This window comes from Mesocricetus auratus, unplaced genomic scaffold, assembly GCF_017639785.1.
Source record: "Mesocricetus auratus isolate SY011 unplaced genomic scaffold, BCM_Maur_2.0 Super-Scaffold_15014, whole genome shotgun sequence".
Classification (NCBI taxonomy): domain Eukaryota; kingdom Metazoa; phylum Chordata; class Mammalia; order Rodentia; family Cricetidae; genus Mesocricetus; species Mesocricetus auratus.
Window position 1 is genome coordinate 44,525,967 of NW_024429186.1, and position 16,919 is coordinate 44,542,885.

Sequence of the window (16,919 nt, forward strand, 5' to 3'; positions counted from 1 at the left end):
GAATCAATAAAATGTGGCATATGAATTTTGCTTTAAGAAATAAAATATGAGAGGACGGGAGTGTGTGTATTTATTCAGTAGACAACAGATATATTGTGCTTAATACTTAATATTTTTAATTACTTCTATATCACTGTGGCAAAAAAGACTCAATTGTCAGAACACTGAGGTATTTTACAGTTAAACTCTTTATTGTTTTCCTCTTTACAGGAACAGTAATCTGGACACGTCTTCAATGAAATTGTCTATAAACAAAAAAACTCATCATATAAGTTATGCTTTATTTTTATAATATTACTAAAACACTGTATTGGTGAAAATAAATAGACATTGACAAAGACAACTTTGCCTCTGTAGTTGCCCTCATACCCCACAAGTACATTTGCCTTTGTAATTCCTCATAAGTGGAAGCCGAATGCACAGCTCACAAGCAGGAGTAACCAAGCCACAGCAAAGGAGTTCCAAATATGCTTGATAGAAGGTATTCACAGCAAAGGAGTTCCGAATATGCTTGATAGAAGGTATTCACAGAGGGCTAGGAAATACCCAATAGCACAGGTGCACGGAAACATGGCTTTTTGGGCTTCCAGTATGACAGATAATATATAGATAGCACAGTACCATGATGCTGTGCAATTTCCAAGTCTGACCATAAGGTCCATTAAATCAAAAGATAAAAAACAAGCATTAAGTTATCCAGACCATCTTGTTCCCACGTATGACAGAATGCTATTAATACACTCTAATTTCTTCTTCACCTTCTTTTATTAAGAATACTTTTTAGGGTTTTTTGTTTTGTTTTTTCTTTTTGACATTTTATATTCAGTGTCCATTGGCCCCTTCTGAGAGTATCCGTGATGGTTCAGTAAATTTTGCAGTGAACAAGTAGAACAGAGCTGGTGTAGGTACCAAGGCCAAAAGCGGCAGGTCGTGTTCAAGCCTGTCTGCCCTGGAGATGGAGACAATCCCATAGGCGTGTAGTAGCCAATGGCTGAAGAGCACAATGAGTCTTTTCTTCCTGACCAGGAGATCATAGCAGTTCTGTGTGATCGTGTATGAGAAAAAAAGAGAGACCCAAATTAGCGAAACTCCTCTAGACCACTGGTCTTCACACACAGTCATGGCCCAGACTCCGAATGCTTGAGCTAAAAAGGACTTAGGAACTGCCCCAATCATGCAGTCAAGTCACCCACTGTCCAGGTGGTCACAAAGGCCCTCAACAGCCACACTTAGCCTGGAGCCCATCGCTTGGTCCTCGTCTACATCAGCACTCCCTTGGGAACATGGGCTTCTTTGGAAAGACATGAACTACAAGAGCAGGTCTACAGTATCAATGCAGCTCCATAAACTTCACCTTCGTGTCTCTAATGTTTCCAGTATCTGCTGTCTGAATGCACTCAAGGCAACAGAAATAACTCACTAAAATTACCTGGTTTTCTTTCCATCTTCAGTGCCATGTAATAACATGGAGAAACTCAAAGGGTCAAATCAATATAAAAGTGACTCTAAATGTGCTAATAAGCACAGTGATATGGAATTTTTGGTGGGTTACTCTTCAACTTTTTCTTTCAGTTGAATGACTCATGGGTGTGTCTTTCTCTGGATTCAGAGTCCCATACTCAACTCCTGAGAACGGAACTAACTGAAGGATGCAAACGTCTTACAGAGCAGACACATGGAGACAGAGAATCAAAGGAGTCACCAGATGATCTAAAAGAGCATTGCTCATTCATAAATATGCATATTTTATTCAAATATTCCAACACCACCTTCATCTTTTCCTGGTTGATGAAATGTCAAAACTAACTTCCTATCTTCCCTGATTAATCCAATTGCAATGCTGATTAAAGATTACAAGGGAGCAACGAGGCAAGTCTACAAACCAGGCGAGCTGAATAATTGCCATCAAATCATCCCATTCAATCCCTTCATTATCATCTCTACCTAAGGCCACTACGAGTTTCAGGCTAGGACCTCACTCACATAGTAACCATGTATTAGATAAAGAGGCACCAGCAACCATCTCTCAAAAGGAGCTTGTTTTCTCTGGTGTCCTTTTCAACACAAGAAGAAGTTTGAGAGAGCACACATGCTAACTGCTGTGAGCAGCAGATGCACAGCGCAGCACGGAAGGTCTAGGAATTCGACTCTTAAATTCTTGGGAGTGTTGTTTCTGATAGAGCTTTGTAAGTGCGCTGTTTAGGCACTTAATGGGAATCATGTAAAAGTGCTGTCTTAAGATAAACGGAATCTGAAAGCCACATAATTGGAAAGAAATTTACAAGAGATACACAAAACTACTCACATTGATTAAAGCTTTTACGAATACATCTGTTCTAGTTAGAGTGTCAAATATATTTTTCTTATTTATTGCTCATACTGTAAACTGATATTACCTTAGTTCCTTAAAAATAAAATATTTAAAAATGTGATGGCAGGCTGTTCTACTTTACAATAACACCCTAACTAGCAATGAACCAAAATACATATTTTTGGCCAAAAATATTCTGAATTGAAAATATAACAGGGCCAACAAGATGGTTCAGTGGGTAGTGCCACCAAGTCTGACAACCTGAGTTCGATACCCAGGACCCACAGGACAGAAGAGAACTGAACCACCCTCCACACATACACTGAGCTTTTGGACACATAAATAAAAGGTTTTAATGAAATAATTTAAATATACTATAACAAAACTAAAGCAACATATACAATGTAAAACTTTTAAAAACTAAGGTTCCTTGTTTGTCCTGTCTAGCTTTATGTCAACTTGACATAAGCTAGAGTCATCTGAAAGGAGAGAACCTCAATTGAGAAAATGCCTCCATAAGGTCCTGCTGTAGGGCATTTTCTTAAATTGATGGGGGTCAACCCATCCCACTGTGCTGGTGCCATCCCTAGGCTGGTGGTCCTCAGCTCTAAAAGAAAGCAGGCTGATCAAGCAGGGGAGCAGGTCAGTAAGCAGCATCCTCCATGACCTCTATAGCAGCTCCTGCCTCCAGGTTCCTGCCCTGTTTGAGTCCTTGTCCTGACTTCTTTCCATGATGAACAGTGCTGTGCAAGTGTAAGCCAAATAAACCCTTGCCTTCCCAACTAGCTTTGGGCATGGCTTCCATCACAACAATGGTAACCCTGACTAAGCATGTTTCCACTGAAATACTAAAAATTAGAAACACAAAAGGCTTATCACAATCAGAACTAAAGTGCTAGTATCAATGTAATCAACAAAAGAAAAGATACTGCAGGGCAAAAACATCCAAATCAAGCATGAAACTGAGAGGGAGCTGCAGCTGGTATGGAATGAATAATTATGGACATTTCTAGTAAAATGCAATTGAAAATCAGTTCTGTGTGTACTAGACCATGTCTGTGTGTCTTTCAAATAGTATCAGCGAACTTTAATGTGTTGATAACTGCATATCTGCTATATGGGTAAATTATGCTAGACCACCTTCTACATCTTGTTGAATAAGAGCACCGACCACTTTCCTAATTTCCCAAGGAAGGATACAATGCAGCCCACACAACCTCTCATAAAATTAACTAAGGAGGTACAAGGGACATCAATTAGTCAAGGGCCACTGAACCACTTAGTATTCCTTACCATATCATATGCACTATTCCATTCAATTATCAATATTTATTTAAAGGAAAAAACAAAACCTAAAACTGTGTAACAAAGAAAAACCAATTTCCTACCTCTATTTCAGAAGCAGACATGTACACAGCCAGAGTAACCAAAGACAACACTAATATAATGTAGGGGAAGGCATAATCTGGAAAACAAACACAGGTATTGTATTAGAAACTAAGAGATTAAAACATCACATAAAACACAGTTCTTCTGAACTCTTTCTCGGCCACTTCGGAGACCTGAGTCCTATCACCCTGAGATGGGACTGACAGCCATTTCTTCACGGATTATAAATATTTTTTGCCTTCTAGGCCACACAGTCTCCATCTCAATTCCCTGACTCAACAGATGTGGTATGCAAACAGCACAGAATACATGTAAATAAGCAGCTAGGCCTCCGTCCCAATAAAATTTCATAAGCAATAAAGTATGAGTTTCATGTAGTTTTCACACAATAACAAATCTTTCCTGTGAATTTTTTCTTAATCTCTTAAAGATATAAATCATTGCATACCTGTGAGAAGCTAAGAGATTTGTGTCAGCTTAAGAATCAATTGACACAAATCAACTTCTCTCCCATGTATCTAGAATGCTACTAGTAGCTACATACCAAACAAGAGAACTGAGAAAACACTCAGTTTTCTGCTTCATGGTTCAGGAAGAGAATCTTGGTTGAGAAGACTATTCATAAGAATAACTCAGCTGTCAATGTCTTCATAAAAGTTTATTTGTCATCAAACTTTTTAGTTAGTACTCTTTTGGTATTCTTCCTAGGAAAGCTCTAGAAATTCCTTTAGTTAAGCTAAAGGAATTAGATAATTATCTTAAGCAAAAGTCTTCCCTACAAAACATTACAGTTTCCCCTTTCCTACTATGTCTAAATTTATAGCACAAAAATAGACAAATTGATAAAAATACCCTGAATTATTTCTATACAATTACTTCAAAATAGCTTCAATTTATAAAACTTCCAATTATTCTACAAAGCACACCTAGAACACGTTAAAGCATTAATGTTGGATGCAGTGGCCAGAGCCTCAATTATCAATAGGCCTGTTCAATGTAATTCAGAATTGAGTGAGTTAATAATATCTATAATTTTTTGTTACTGATTGTGCCCTCAATCAATCACTACAAAACCAAAAAAAAAAAAAAAAAAACTCACTCACTTAAAGTACCCATAAATAACACTGCTAACATATGTGGTTATGATCTTATAAGAGAGCCCCAACTTCCAGGGTCAGACGTGTACTACCCATTGAGACCCAGGATTGAGGGGTCCTTAAATGCTAGGATGTAAAGCAACCTGAGATCTTGTGTACCTGGATCTGAGCTAGGGCCTGGGAATCAGCATGTTCTCCCCTGGTGGGTCAGATGCAGATCACACCTGAAATATTGGCTAAAGAATATTCTAAGCCAGAAGTGTGTTACTGACCACTACCCAAGCATTCCCAGCCCTTTCCTCCCTAGGCCATCAATCCCCAGTGTGCTAAGCTACCAGAAGTTGCCCCATGTACCGGGCTCGCACTTGCTATATCTCATTAAAAAAAAAAAAAGCAAATTTATTTTTCCCCCAAATCATGAATTAGGTATGAGCCCTCTGTGACTAATGCAGGAGACTGCAAATGAATTAGAACCATTTGATCCTCTGAATATGAGCAGAGGCTTGTTAACAAAATTTTCAGTCTAACGCTTCTCCAACAGACCTAGTTCTGCCATACTTTACATACAATTGGAAAGTACTTCACAACGGCTGTAATTCAGCAAGCAATACTATCTGGCTGTCTCCTTGAGTTAACATTCCAAACTGTTGCCTTATTCCCATAGCTTCTCTTTCTTCCAGCTCCTAAGAGCTTCAACACAGCAGCACCAAGTTAGGCTAAAGGAATTGGATAACTACTTTTATTTCTTATTTTGTATATTTTAATTCTAGGACAAAACAAAACAAATACAATAAACAACACCTAAGCCTGCTCTCGGGTGAGGGAGATGATTTTCCTGCCTTAGACACCCAAGGACAGAAGAACACTAGACATTAGCAGAGGGAGCCAGGTGGGCCAGGGCCTCCCAAGGCTTCTGCAGGAACGGTAAGGAAATCCCTGTGCTCCTTGGACATGGAGACCAGCCTCTTCCCATCAAACGCCTTGGCTGCTGCCTCCAGTACTCGCAAATGAATCATGACTTAAACATCCATTTTTGTTCTCAAGAGGAGAGTTGGCCAGTTCCTCTTCGCTTTCACTGGAGTGTACAACTTCAGTTCCCTTCATGCAAGACAATGCTGACAGAGAAGCCATCTCCAGACTGAGAGGGGTGGCAGACAGCTCAGTAGCTCAGAGAGGCATAGCAGCTTGGTGGGCTCTTCAGGGATTCCAAGCTTTAGATTCTTAAAATACCTCACAGAATCCCTTATGGTTCTTTGTTGTTTGGCAGCTCAGAGACCTGCTCAAGGCACTTCCAGTCAATGTTTTTTTTTTTGTGGAAATTTCCAAAATTTTGCTCTATTGGAGCATCTTGGAAGATATTGAGGGGCAATCCTCAGTCAACAATGACACAGATACAACCGAGATAGGTGGGCATCAACTCATTGCGGCTGCCCACAATGAGCACATGGTGAACACAGAATTCAATGTTATTGCACTTCTTAGTCTCAGAGAGGTCAAAAGCTTGCCAAGGGATGGAGAGCATCACCCAGAATTCCATCTAACTACAGAGAAGTGCTTGACTGCCGAGAGAGGCTCTTACAGAATTTGCCAAATTCCTCCTGACAGGTGTCGTCAGAATCTTCTAAATGGGCATGGTCTTGTTCAGCTTCCTGAATTCCCCTCGTTTCTTTTCCTCATCCTTACTGTGCTCATCCTCACCCAATCTTCAGTCTTAGGCTTCTCTTCATTATCCTTGTCTTCCTTTCTTCTCTTCGGCCTCATCGTCACTCATGCCCTCTCTTCCTCCTCCTCCATACAGAGGGTGACAGGGTAACTGGTTAACAGTGGGTGTTTTTTCACTACTTCCTTGACCGGCCTCTCCTCTCAGTGTTCCGTTGGTCTGTCTTTGGGGTGGCTCATGTTAGTACTCCAACCAATGGGGTCACCCTGGTCTACACATTCAGTGAAGGCCCCACCAGCACAAAGCTCTCGGGCACACTGCTTCATCATCATTGTGCCTGGTGACCACAAACACTTCTTTGCTACAAGATAACCAGAATCAAGTCCAACACCAAACTGCTCATTCATGGAGATATCTGTAATAGCCTGAGAGTGCCCATGAGTATTTTAGTCAGACTTTGCAATGGCTCCCAAATTATCTATCCATAGGCTCAACCTTGGTCACACTGATGCCTGAATCCACCAGTCAGTGTGTTCCCGAGGGTTGAGGACATCAATTTTCAGTCATTAGGCTCTCTGAGTGAACCCCTGTCTAAGGGCCACAAGCATGAAAGATGCTAAAGGAAAATTCCCTTGTAATAGGATGCATGAGTGACAGAAAATGAGTTGGGTAGTATTTGCCTGAAAGGCCATGTCTCTCCCTCTCCCCTGTGCATGGTGTACTTCTTTGAGCATCCTGAAGAGAAAGGGTTGAAGTACTACTGAGCAGGGTGGGCCCAGATCATCTCTGACTTGCATGAGACACCTAATAAGTGAGGGAGCGACTCAAAAGTGAAAGGGTGACAATGCTTAACTCCAGCCTAGACAGTCCCTCCAAGCTCTACCCACTGTAAATTACTACCTGCAACCTCCTGGACCTTCTGAGTGCCTAAAGTGAATTCACTTTTCCCAGTCTACTTATTTCCTCTAATGCTTACCTATCTATGAGTTATTTAAAGAGGATGTTACTTTATTATATGTTCAGTTCATTCCCAATCCCTGCATTAACTTTATTACTTGTTTTAGTGAACCCTACCATTGAAATGGCTCCGCAGTCTTAGCATCACAGCTTAGGTCAGTCGGTCAGGCTCAGCTTACTGCAGTCACCTCCAAGCAGATTCCCCAGCTTTTCTCTCTCAAAGTCCACTGTTATCTTTCTAAAACGGAAATCTGATCATGTCACCCTTCTACCTAAATCTTTGTAAGGTCCCTATGGGTAGTTTGAATAAGAATGTCCGCCATCAGCTCGTATGTTTCAATATTTGGTTCAGTTGATGGTGCTACTTGGGAAGTTTAAGGGTTGTGGCCTTGTCGGAGGAGGCGTGTCCCTGGAGGCTGACTTTGGGAGTTTAACATTCATACATTCCTACTTTACTCTCAGCTTCCTGGTTGCAGTTTGAGATGCGAGCTCTCGGCTGTTCTGGCCACTGTGTCTACCACTTGTGGCCATAACTCCCTTCCTTAATAGACTCTGAACCCAAGAACCTCTGATTTCCTCTTTTAGTTTCGCTTTCACCTGGAACCAAATCACATCACCAAGTTGTATAAATCCCCACCCTTTCTCATTCCTGGGCCAAAAGGCCTGTCCTCGGCTTCTTGGAAGACTTCTTAGAAAAAACACTATGCAAAATGCAAGGATTTTGGAAAATGGGAATGTATTCAAAAGTCCCCTCCAATACTTCCTTGGCTGTCTGGAAGGTGTCTACTTTATTTCCTAGTGCTATGTTTGAGCCTTGTAACAATGGCTTACCTGTTGTTCTTCTAAGATCTCAAGAGTTGCTAAATGAATGATTATCTTAACTAACAGACTTTATTTTAACTATATAAGAAAGATTTTTATAAAGGACCCTAGAAAACTAAGACAACAGTAAACAATACATAAATTTTCATCTACTATATATAAAGCTACTTTTTAAACTTGTATGCTCAGAATTTTAAGATCTTCCAGTTTAATTACAAACTTCAGTCTCATTGTGTTGAGAAACTCTATTCCATTCTGTTTTTAACAACACTATGTTCCAGCAAAGACACTTGAAGGCCTGCCTTCAAAGATTAAAGGATGACTTTAAAGAAAAGCTGTAAAGTTCAGTTAGGATGAGAACACTGCCTTTTTACTCATCAGACTTACACAAGAGGCCTCCACCAACCGCCTGCAGCACGGTCAGGATGGGGAAGAAGTAAAGTGCAGCATAAATGCTTTTGAACCGCTCAGACTTCCCCAGCCCGCAGGCAATCTTCTTCACCAGGAGAGGCCGGAGAAGCATCATCAACACCAGGCAGAACGCATAATAAACAAACACGATGGTGTATCTGCAAAAGGAGGAATAGATCGAGATATGTTTAACACACTTCTATCCATGATGTTCTTAATTCAAAGTCCTTAAAAGAAGGTTGAAAATACTATAGACTGGTGAGGGGGGGGGGGACAAGAAACACACCCACACCGTTTTTTGTTTGTTTGAAAATATCTCAAAACTTCTAAAGATGGTGTTGGAGTTTAAGAATGTTTGCTGTTTTTGCAGAGAACCTGGGTTCAGTTCCCAGCACCCCCAAGGCAGCTCACAATCCTCTCTGTAACTCCAGCTCTAGGGAATCTGACACCTTCTTCCAGCCTTAGCAGGCACAGTACAAACATGGTGCACAGACATTCATGAAGGCAAAACACCCATACACAAAAATAAAAGTAAATACATCTCTAAAAACCATCTTAAGAATGTTCATGTATTTTAAGAGTTTTTACTTCTTTGGAGAGGAGTTATGCATATCTGTGTGCAGGCATGTGTGCCCATGCGTTTACCAGTGGAGGCCAGAGGTTCATGTGGTCATCTTTTATTCACCCTGTTTTTCTGAGACAGGGTCTCTTACTGAGTCTGGAGCTCAGCATCTGGCCACACTGGATGTCTATGGAGCCCCTGGCATCCTGTCTCAGTCTACCTGAACTGGTATTTCAGGATGCTTCATCCAGCTTTCTATATTAGCATGAGGGATCCGAACCCAAGTCCTCACTTATACGCACTGAGTCATCTCCAGCTCAAAATGCTTGTAGACCTAGAAGGTTTACTTGAAGAAATTTATCAGAGAAACCATCAAGGTTTTTTGTATGTTTGTTTGTTTGTTTTGTTTATTGGAGTTTACTGGGTAAGTTATAATAAAGAAAACTTAGAAATAAAATATTCAATAATAGCAATGCAGTTAATTTTATTGTAACTCATAGTGGACGCTACACAGCCATGAAAAATATAAACAGGCAACAAACAGCAGATACATGTGAATGAGGTATCTCACTCATTGGATACGCCAATTAAAAACATAAGTAGTAAAAGTTCAACAGAAACAAAAAAGAAGTGTACTTTTCATAATTTAGATAAGCAGCTTGAACTTTGAATTTGACTTGTAAAAATTATCTGTACCAAAGAGATGGCTAGCAGTTCAATGGTAGGATGCTCTTGCAGAAGACCCAAGTTCAGTCCCAGCACCCATGCCAGGCAGCTTACAACCACCTGTAACCTCACCTCAACTGATGTAAGTACTAACAAAAGCGAAAGGACAAGAGAAAGCTATGGCAGCTTCAATCGCCTAGAGAAGATTCTAGAATGTGTAATTAACTTTACCAGCACAAAACAAACCTTGTAGTCTCTTACATAATCACCTATAACTCAATTACTTTTAGCTGATACAGATAGTCATATTTGAACTTTACTCCATGCATTTGTTTGTGTCCATCCCAAATTAACGAACTTCTACAATTCCCATTAATTTATTTAGCACGATTAGAATTTTAAAGGACAACAGAATTAAAAATAGGAGTAGCTGCTATGGGCACAGAAAGAGGGGTTAGGGCACCCATTTGCCATTTTCCTTTTAATTTGGTATTTTTATAATAAATACTATTTACGTAACAAGCAGTAAATGAGTCTGATTTAATTTTAAATAAAACGAGTACATATCTTACTTAAATGACATTCCATTCTGTTCTTAAGTTTTCTACATATGAAAAGATCAAAAAAAAGTCAAGACAGTGGTGGTGCACACCTTTAAGCCCAACACTCGGGAGACAAAGGTAGGCAGATCTCTGTGAGTTCAAGCCAGCCTAGTCTACAGAGCAAGTTCCAGGACAGCCAGAGCTACACAGAGAGACTTTATCTCAAAAAAAAAAAAAAAAAAAAATTAAATTCTACAAGTCCTTAGTATAATCAATGACAAAACAATACTTGAATAAGAGCTGCAGTTCTATGGTTCAATATGTCAACAGAAGACATTATTCGTTTTTATGAAATGTAGTTATATAGATGTATGTAAAAGTGATTTGAAGGTCATAAAGCTTGGCAGTAAAAAGGATTTTCATTTTTCTATGATGGACTTAAGAGTCACTTTTTATATACATGTGTCCATGTGTTTGACAATTACTATTAAGAAACTGATCAAGGGGCTGGAGAGATGGCTCAGCAGTTAAGAGCACTGGCTGCTCTTGCAGAGGACATGGATTTGATTCCCAACACCCACAGAGTAGTTCCCAATCACCTGTAACTCTAGTTTCAGGGGGTTGAATGACCCTTTCTTGTCTCCATGGGCAACAGACACACATGAAGTACATAATATATATACACACATATATATATGTGAACATCTGTACATAAAAAATAAAGAGTAACAAAAGTATTTAGAAAAAAAAACCTGATCAAAAACTAATTTTATAGAGCACACTATTTAGTGGAAACCTGCTCCAATGAGTAAGTTTACTCCAACAAAATAATTTTTCTATTCCACTTATACCAAGAAAAATATACCAAATTGCCAATAATTTAAAGAAACTCTAAAGATGGAATAGTATGCTACAGTGCACAAAATCTTAAGAATTTCCTTTTGAAAACAGCATTCTGGGCTGACAAAGATGGCTCAGGATGTAAAGATGTTTGCCACTAACCCTCATGGCCTGTGTTCGATCCTTAGGACCCACATGATGCAGGGAGAAAAGTAACTGCTGCAAGTTTGTGCTCTGACCTCCACACGTGCTGTGGCATGCAGATGCATTCACAGACATAAATTAACTATAGCAATCTGTGCTGTGGCATGCAGATGCATTCACAGACATAAACTATAGCAATCTGATGAAGACTACAGTCATTGCAAAACCACAAAAAAAGACAAAACACTAACCCAAATACTCAAATAGTAATGGCAGCTATTACTGAACACCTGCATGTATGGGCAAGACACACTACATGTAATATACATGGAGTCATTAATCCTCACAGTGCTCTATGAGGCATTATTCCCATCTACCAATGAAAAACCTGGAATCGTATGACACTGTTAACGTATTCATTCTAGTGTAACTGACCAACCCACAATTTAAACCCAGGTTCTATTTGTGTCCAGCGCCCACATTTTCTTCCTGTATGTCAAACATTGCATCTCTATTGTATTCCCCAAAGCAGATAACATCTTTTTAAAAAGTCTATGAAATATACAAAACATATTCCTAGATATGTGTGCATGTGTGTAAGTGCAAGTATGGTTTTTACATCAAAAAATACTTACAGCGGGTAGACTGCTTCATGAGTGCAGTGCACAGTGGTAACATAATCTGGACTCGGGTTGTAAAGCATCGTGTACCAATCAGAAAGCATCAGCACGCGGCAGGAACGGATGGAAAGGACGCCCACTGGCTCACTCACGAGCAAGGTGATGATGGCTGCCATACCGCACTCAAACAGCGCAGTGACGTGCTGGGAAAGAGCACTGGAGCTGGAGAAACGGGAGCACAATCCCAGAGCAACGTCAGTGCTTCCGTCAGCCGGGCGCAGTCATGATACAGGTCAAATGCGTGGAAAGCCGCATGCGCTATGCCACCGGCTCTGGAATTACGACCCAGCTTTTTCTTTTTTTAAACAGTCCATAAGACTTCCCATTCCCAGGTCTCTGGATCAAGGCTCAGTCCTTTGTCAGTCAGCTCTCATTTCTCAACCACACCAACCCCCCGTCTGCCTTCACAATGCCAGGCAGCAAAGGAGCTTGGAGAAAGTAAAAAGGTCAAAGCAGGAAAAACTCACAGGGCAGAGGAACAAAAGCTACGAAGGCTGAGACAGCTAAGGAGGACTCTGTCTCCCCATTCCCTGTGGAATGTCAGGAACCTCGCTCTGGCCTCCACCCTCTTTCATCATTAACTTTCCTTCCTTCACAAGCCAGACCGCCACCACTTCAGACCGCACTGACATCCCTTACCTTTCTGATGCCTAAACTGTTTCAGCATTTCTTTTTAAGTCTTTTAGATCCTGTTGGGCATAATTTCTCTCCCCATTCTTTGTGACTCCAGATGTTGACAATAGAATATTTCACTACATCTCTAAGATGGATTGATATTACCATCATATACCTATCTATCTTCTCTCTCTCATCCTTTGATCTTCCAAACATAAAATACACTACTCAGCAAACACACTAACAGTGCACTAGTCAGCTATCATAATTATACCAGGTCATTAGCATTAAATTAAGTTACAAAGTATCTGTTCTAAAACAGTAACAGCTTGTGTTCCTAACCAGTTTTTGCAGAAACTCAGTATCATCCTTGAGAAACAATATTCTTTATCAGAGTGCCATTAACACTTACTAAGATGTGTCCTACTAGTGCTTTCTCATTTCAGGAAAAACCAGTAGAAATAAAGAGAAAAGCATGCTGTCCCCTTTGAAACGGTGAAGAGTAATTACTCTTCTGAAGGACAGTGGGGCTGAGGGTGTAGGCTAGCAGACAACTATGTTCTCAGCATCACAACATGTGATCACTGCTCCAACACTGGTCCATCCAGATACAATCAGGGTGTGCTCACCTCTTTTTCCCCGAGTACCACTCAATGAAGAACCAATGTAGAACAAGAGGAAGCATCGCCATAAATCCAAGATAGAGCCAGTCATAAAGTTCAGGGGACTCTGTGCAAGGCTGACAGTATTTCTGTGCATTTGTTCTCTGTCCTCTTGGGCACACCTACAACAAGTAAAAATATTGCTTTATACACAAATAGTATTTTAGGATCATCCTATAAGAGATCCCATTTTATTTCAAACAGTTTAGTATTTATGTGTAGCTCTTAGAAATTAAAAAAGAAAATCCATAAGCAGAATAAAAAGAAATCTAAAAGGAAAAATACTTCAAGAAATCCACATCATCTGTGCTGTCTGAAAAATGCTCAATGAAGACTCTTTCCACTTAATTGCTAAAACAGCTAACTAATATTCAATGAAAAACCTTGTTAGTAACATCATACAAAAATTACTGCCGAAGTGTTCTGGAGTTGTCATGCTAATTGTACAAAACACTTTGATAGATCATTAAACAGTAATTATATACTACAAAATATTTTTAATATCTGTGACTATCAAGAAAGATTTTAATATAGTTATCAACATGCCAATATAAACAAGGCTTTTATTAATACCACATTCTTACACATTCATGAATATTTAAAACAAAAAATTCTACATACAAGTTTCTAAAGTAAATAAATAGGTCTTAAAATTAACATAGTACTTACCCCACATTCTCCATAGATTTCATTTGAGCCGTTTTTAAATAATAGGGTCTTCCCACAATACAGTCCAAGGCATGCTGGTTGAATATCGACAGCTTTTTAAAAACAAATGCCAGTATAGTAACATCTTTTGTGGTTATAAATAATAACAACCTGATAACAGCTGAATTGGCAGAAGTATCTCAACCGCCCTTAAAAACATGTAACAGACAAGTCTTGGTGCATTTACTTTTAAATTCTTTCAGACTGTGACACTACAGAAAATGATACTTGCATCTTACTGTTCATCCTGAACCTCATACTGGTCTTCAACTAGCCCTAGTCACCTACCCCTGAATCTTCCCAATGGCTCCATGGAGTGGTCCCTATTACTAGACTTTGGAATCTCATTGATTATAAGGTCATAAGCATTTTTTTTGATAAAGGACCAGAGAGATGGCTCTGGCAAAAGCACTTGCTGAGCAGCCTAAACTACCTGAGGAGTTTGTTCTAGAGCGCATGGTAAAAGGGGAGGACATCAGAAATTTGTCATCCTCCATATGTGTGCTCCAGCAGGCACTCCCCAGTGTCACACATATCACACAATATAAAAAAATTAATTAAAACAAATCACTGGTAGGTCAATAGTCTTCATTTTGCCCAGTTGGGACACTGGGCACACATATATTCTTTGTTCATAACAGAATACATTAAGAGAGGCTGAAGGAGAGAATTTCAGACTAGAGGTAGGTCTTTAAAACAAATCAATTCACCCCACATAGAAGCAATATCCTAACTTTTATCATTTTTGTTGAGGACGGGTAAATTTCATCAACGCTGGCACTGAGTTTCAGACCAATTACCTAGGAACCACTCACTGCCTTGCAATCAATTTCTTAAAGATATGGGAAAATAAAAAACAGCTTTTTAAAAAAACAAAACCCCAAGGATCTCCAAATGATGAGGACCTCCAACTCATCTTGGACCTCATCCAGGAGAAATTACTGCCGTCGTCTTTAGAACCAGCGACACCCGATTCTCTTCCCTGCTCAAGGGCCATGAAGGTCCTCAGAGGACCATGACGGTGTGGCTGTCCTCTCCAAGAATCTGCCATATACCATGAAATGAGCCCAACGCAATGGTGGCCTATGTGGGAATTTGCACTTTATTATTATCACTGGACAATAATTTCCTCAAATCTTTCATCATTCTTAATGTGGAGACTCTGGTTACAAGGCCCTTTCTCCCTTCAAATTCCTGTAGACTTGGGTTTTATTTTGTCCTTACGTTTTTTGAGGGAAAACAGAAAAACAATCTAAAATGCCTCACGTTTAATATTTTTCACTTTTATCAAGTACTTGACATCCTTTTTTAACCCATGTGTCCTTATTTTAGAATATTTAAAAAGACTTTATTGTAGAATTATGTTTTTATGCATTTTGCCTGCATTTACCTCTGTGCACCATGTACCTGCCTGGTGCCCGTGGAGGTCAAAAGACCATGGTCAGAAAAAGGATATCTGATCCTAGTAAATTGGAGTTGCACAGGGTCCTGAGACTGCTGGGTGCTGGGTGGGACTCAAACCCCAGTGGTCAGGAAGGGTAGCAAGTGCTCTTACACCGCTGAGCCATATCTCCACCCTTGACATCATTTTTATAACAACTGAATAGTAATGAACTAAATACATGACGTGAATTGTCCCAGGTTTTCTGAGAGGAAAGTTAAGGCACAGAAAGCCCCTTCTCAAAAGGCTTTGAATCTAAATTAGTGCAACAAACAAAAGCAAAGTGTATTTTCCTTAGATGCCTGGTGTAGTGGCGCACGTCTTTCAGCCCAGCACTCGGGAGGCAGGTGGATCTCTGCGTTCAAGGTCAGCCTGGTCTACAGAGAGAGTTCCAGGACATCCAGGGCGACACAGAGAAACGCTGTCTCGAAAAACAAAACACTAACAAAAATTTACATTTGAGGTGAGAAATCGTATGTGGCAATTTGCTTCTGCTCCCTTGCCCTGCACTAACACCCTCACTTCTTCTAATTCTCAAGTCAGCCATCAGGAATGCTTTCCTGGACAAGGAACAAAGGAATGAATGAAAGAACACAGGAAGAACACAACAAAGCCCCAACTTTTCCTTCTGCACACGGCCCCGCGCTCATCCCCAGCCATTCCGGAGCGACCAGCCCAGCCCCGGGAGAAGTCAGAGCGGGAGCACAGGGCGGTCAAGGACGGAGGCTGCCCTCCAGGCGAGAGCTGTCGGCCGGAGGCGAGCCCGAGGCAACACGGTGGAAAAGCAGCAGGCACCAAGACAGAGAACGCAGCCTAAGCGACCACTTACCCATTGGCCACGCTAGGTTCTCCAAAGAAGCCCGGGGATCAGCCGGTCGGAACGCAGCGCCCGAACATCCGGGCCACAGCGCTCCCCGCCGCTCCGCCTCCCGCTAGCCTGGCGATCGCAGTGGAACCCCACCCCTGCTACATTAGGTTCCGAGTCCCGCCCCACCACCGCCTTCTCCGCTAGGCTGAGATGCACTTTGCGGACTACCCGGCCTCGGTTCCCAGGACCCTGGTTTCCTAGTCTAGGGTCGGAAGCCTCGCTGTCGCTTCCGGGTCTGAGCTCAGAGACTCCACCCTTTCCGGGTCCAGCTCCACCGAGCCTCGTCTGGGCTAGGGCAGGACTCGAGGTCCGGCCTCCAACCCAGGCGGGTCCACACGGCCTCGAGCGATTCCTAGACTGGATCCAGAGGTCCCGCCCCCGTTTCCTAGATAAGGCTTAGTAGCCCCGCCCCGTCGTGTGAGCGAGTCTCCGAGGCCCCGCCCCCGCCGGGTGTTCAAGCCTCTGGAGCCCCGCCTCCATGTGCCGACTAGTTTTCTAGGCCCCGCCACGGCGCGTGTCTAGTCTCCGAGGCCCCGCCCCTGCC

At 41.3% G+C, this 16,919-nt stretch overlaps 1 protein-coding gene across 3 annotated transcripts; it reads right to left on the reverse strand.

Moving 5' to 3' along the window:
• Positions 1–170: 170 nt before the first annotated feature.
• LOC101832893 (JNK1/MAPK8 associated membrane protein) lies at positions 171–16,730 on the reverse strand. Of its 3 annotated transcripts, none has more exons than XM_040742955.1 (7): positions 16,337–16,730; positions 14,028–14,101; positions 13,326–13,480; positions 12,037–12,243; positions 8,624–8,805; positions 3,700–3,776; positions 171–1,041 (listed from the first exon to the last, which is right to left on the reverse strand). In XM_040742955.1, the coding sequence occupies exons 1-7, from the start codon at positions 16,338–16,340 to the stop codon at positions 823–825; spliced, it is 918 nt and encodes a 305-aa protein (XP_040598889.1). In that variant the 5' UTR covers positions 16,341–16,730; the 3' UTR covers positions 171–822. The 3 variants fall into 3 exon arrangements, with proteins under 3 accessions (XP_040598889.1, XP_040598888.1, XP_040598890.1); XM_040742954.1 differs by having other exon boundaries at positions 14,028–14,119; XM_040742956.1 differs by lacking the exon at positions 14,028–14,101.
• Between the last annotated feature and the right edge of the window lie 189 nt (positions 16,731–16,919).

Coding starts and splice junctions, on each gene's coding strand:
- LOC101832893 (XM_040742954.1), bottom strand. Junction 13,481..14,027: donor AAATCTATGGAGAATGTGGG/GTAAGTACTATG, acceptor TACTTGTTGTAG/GTGTGCCCAAGAGGACAGAG. Junction 1,042..3,699: donor TGTCTGCTTCTGAAATAGAG/GTAGGAAATTGG, acceptor ACGATCACACAG/AACTGCTATGATCTCCTGGT.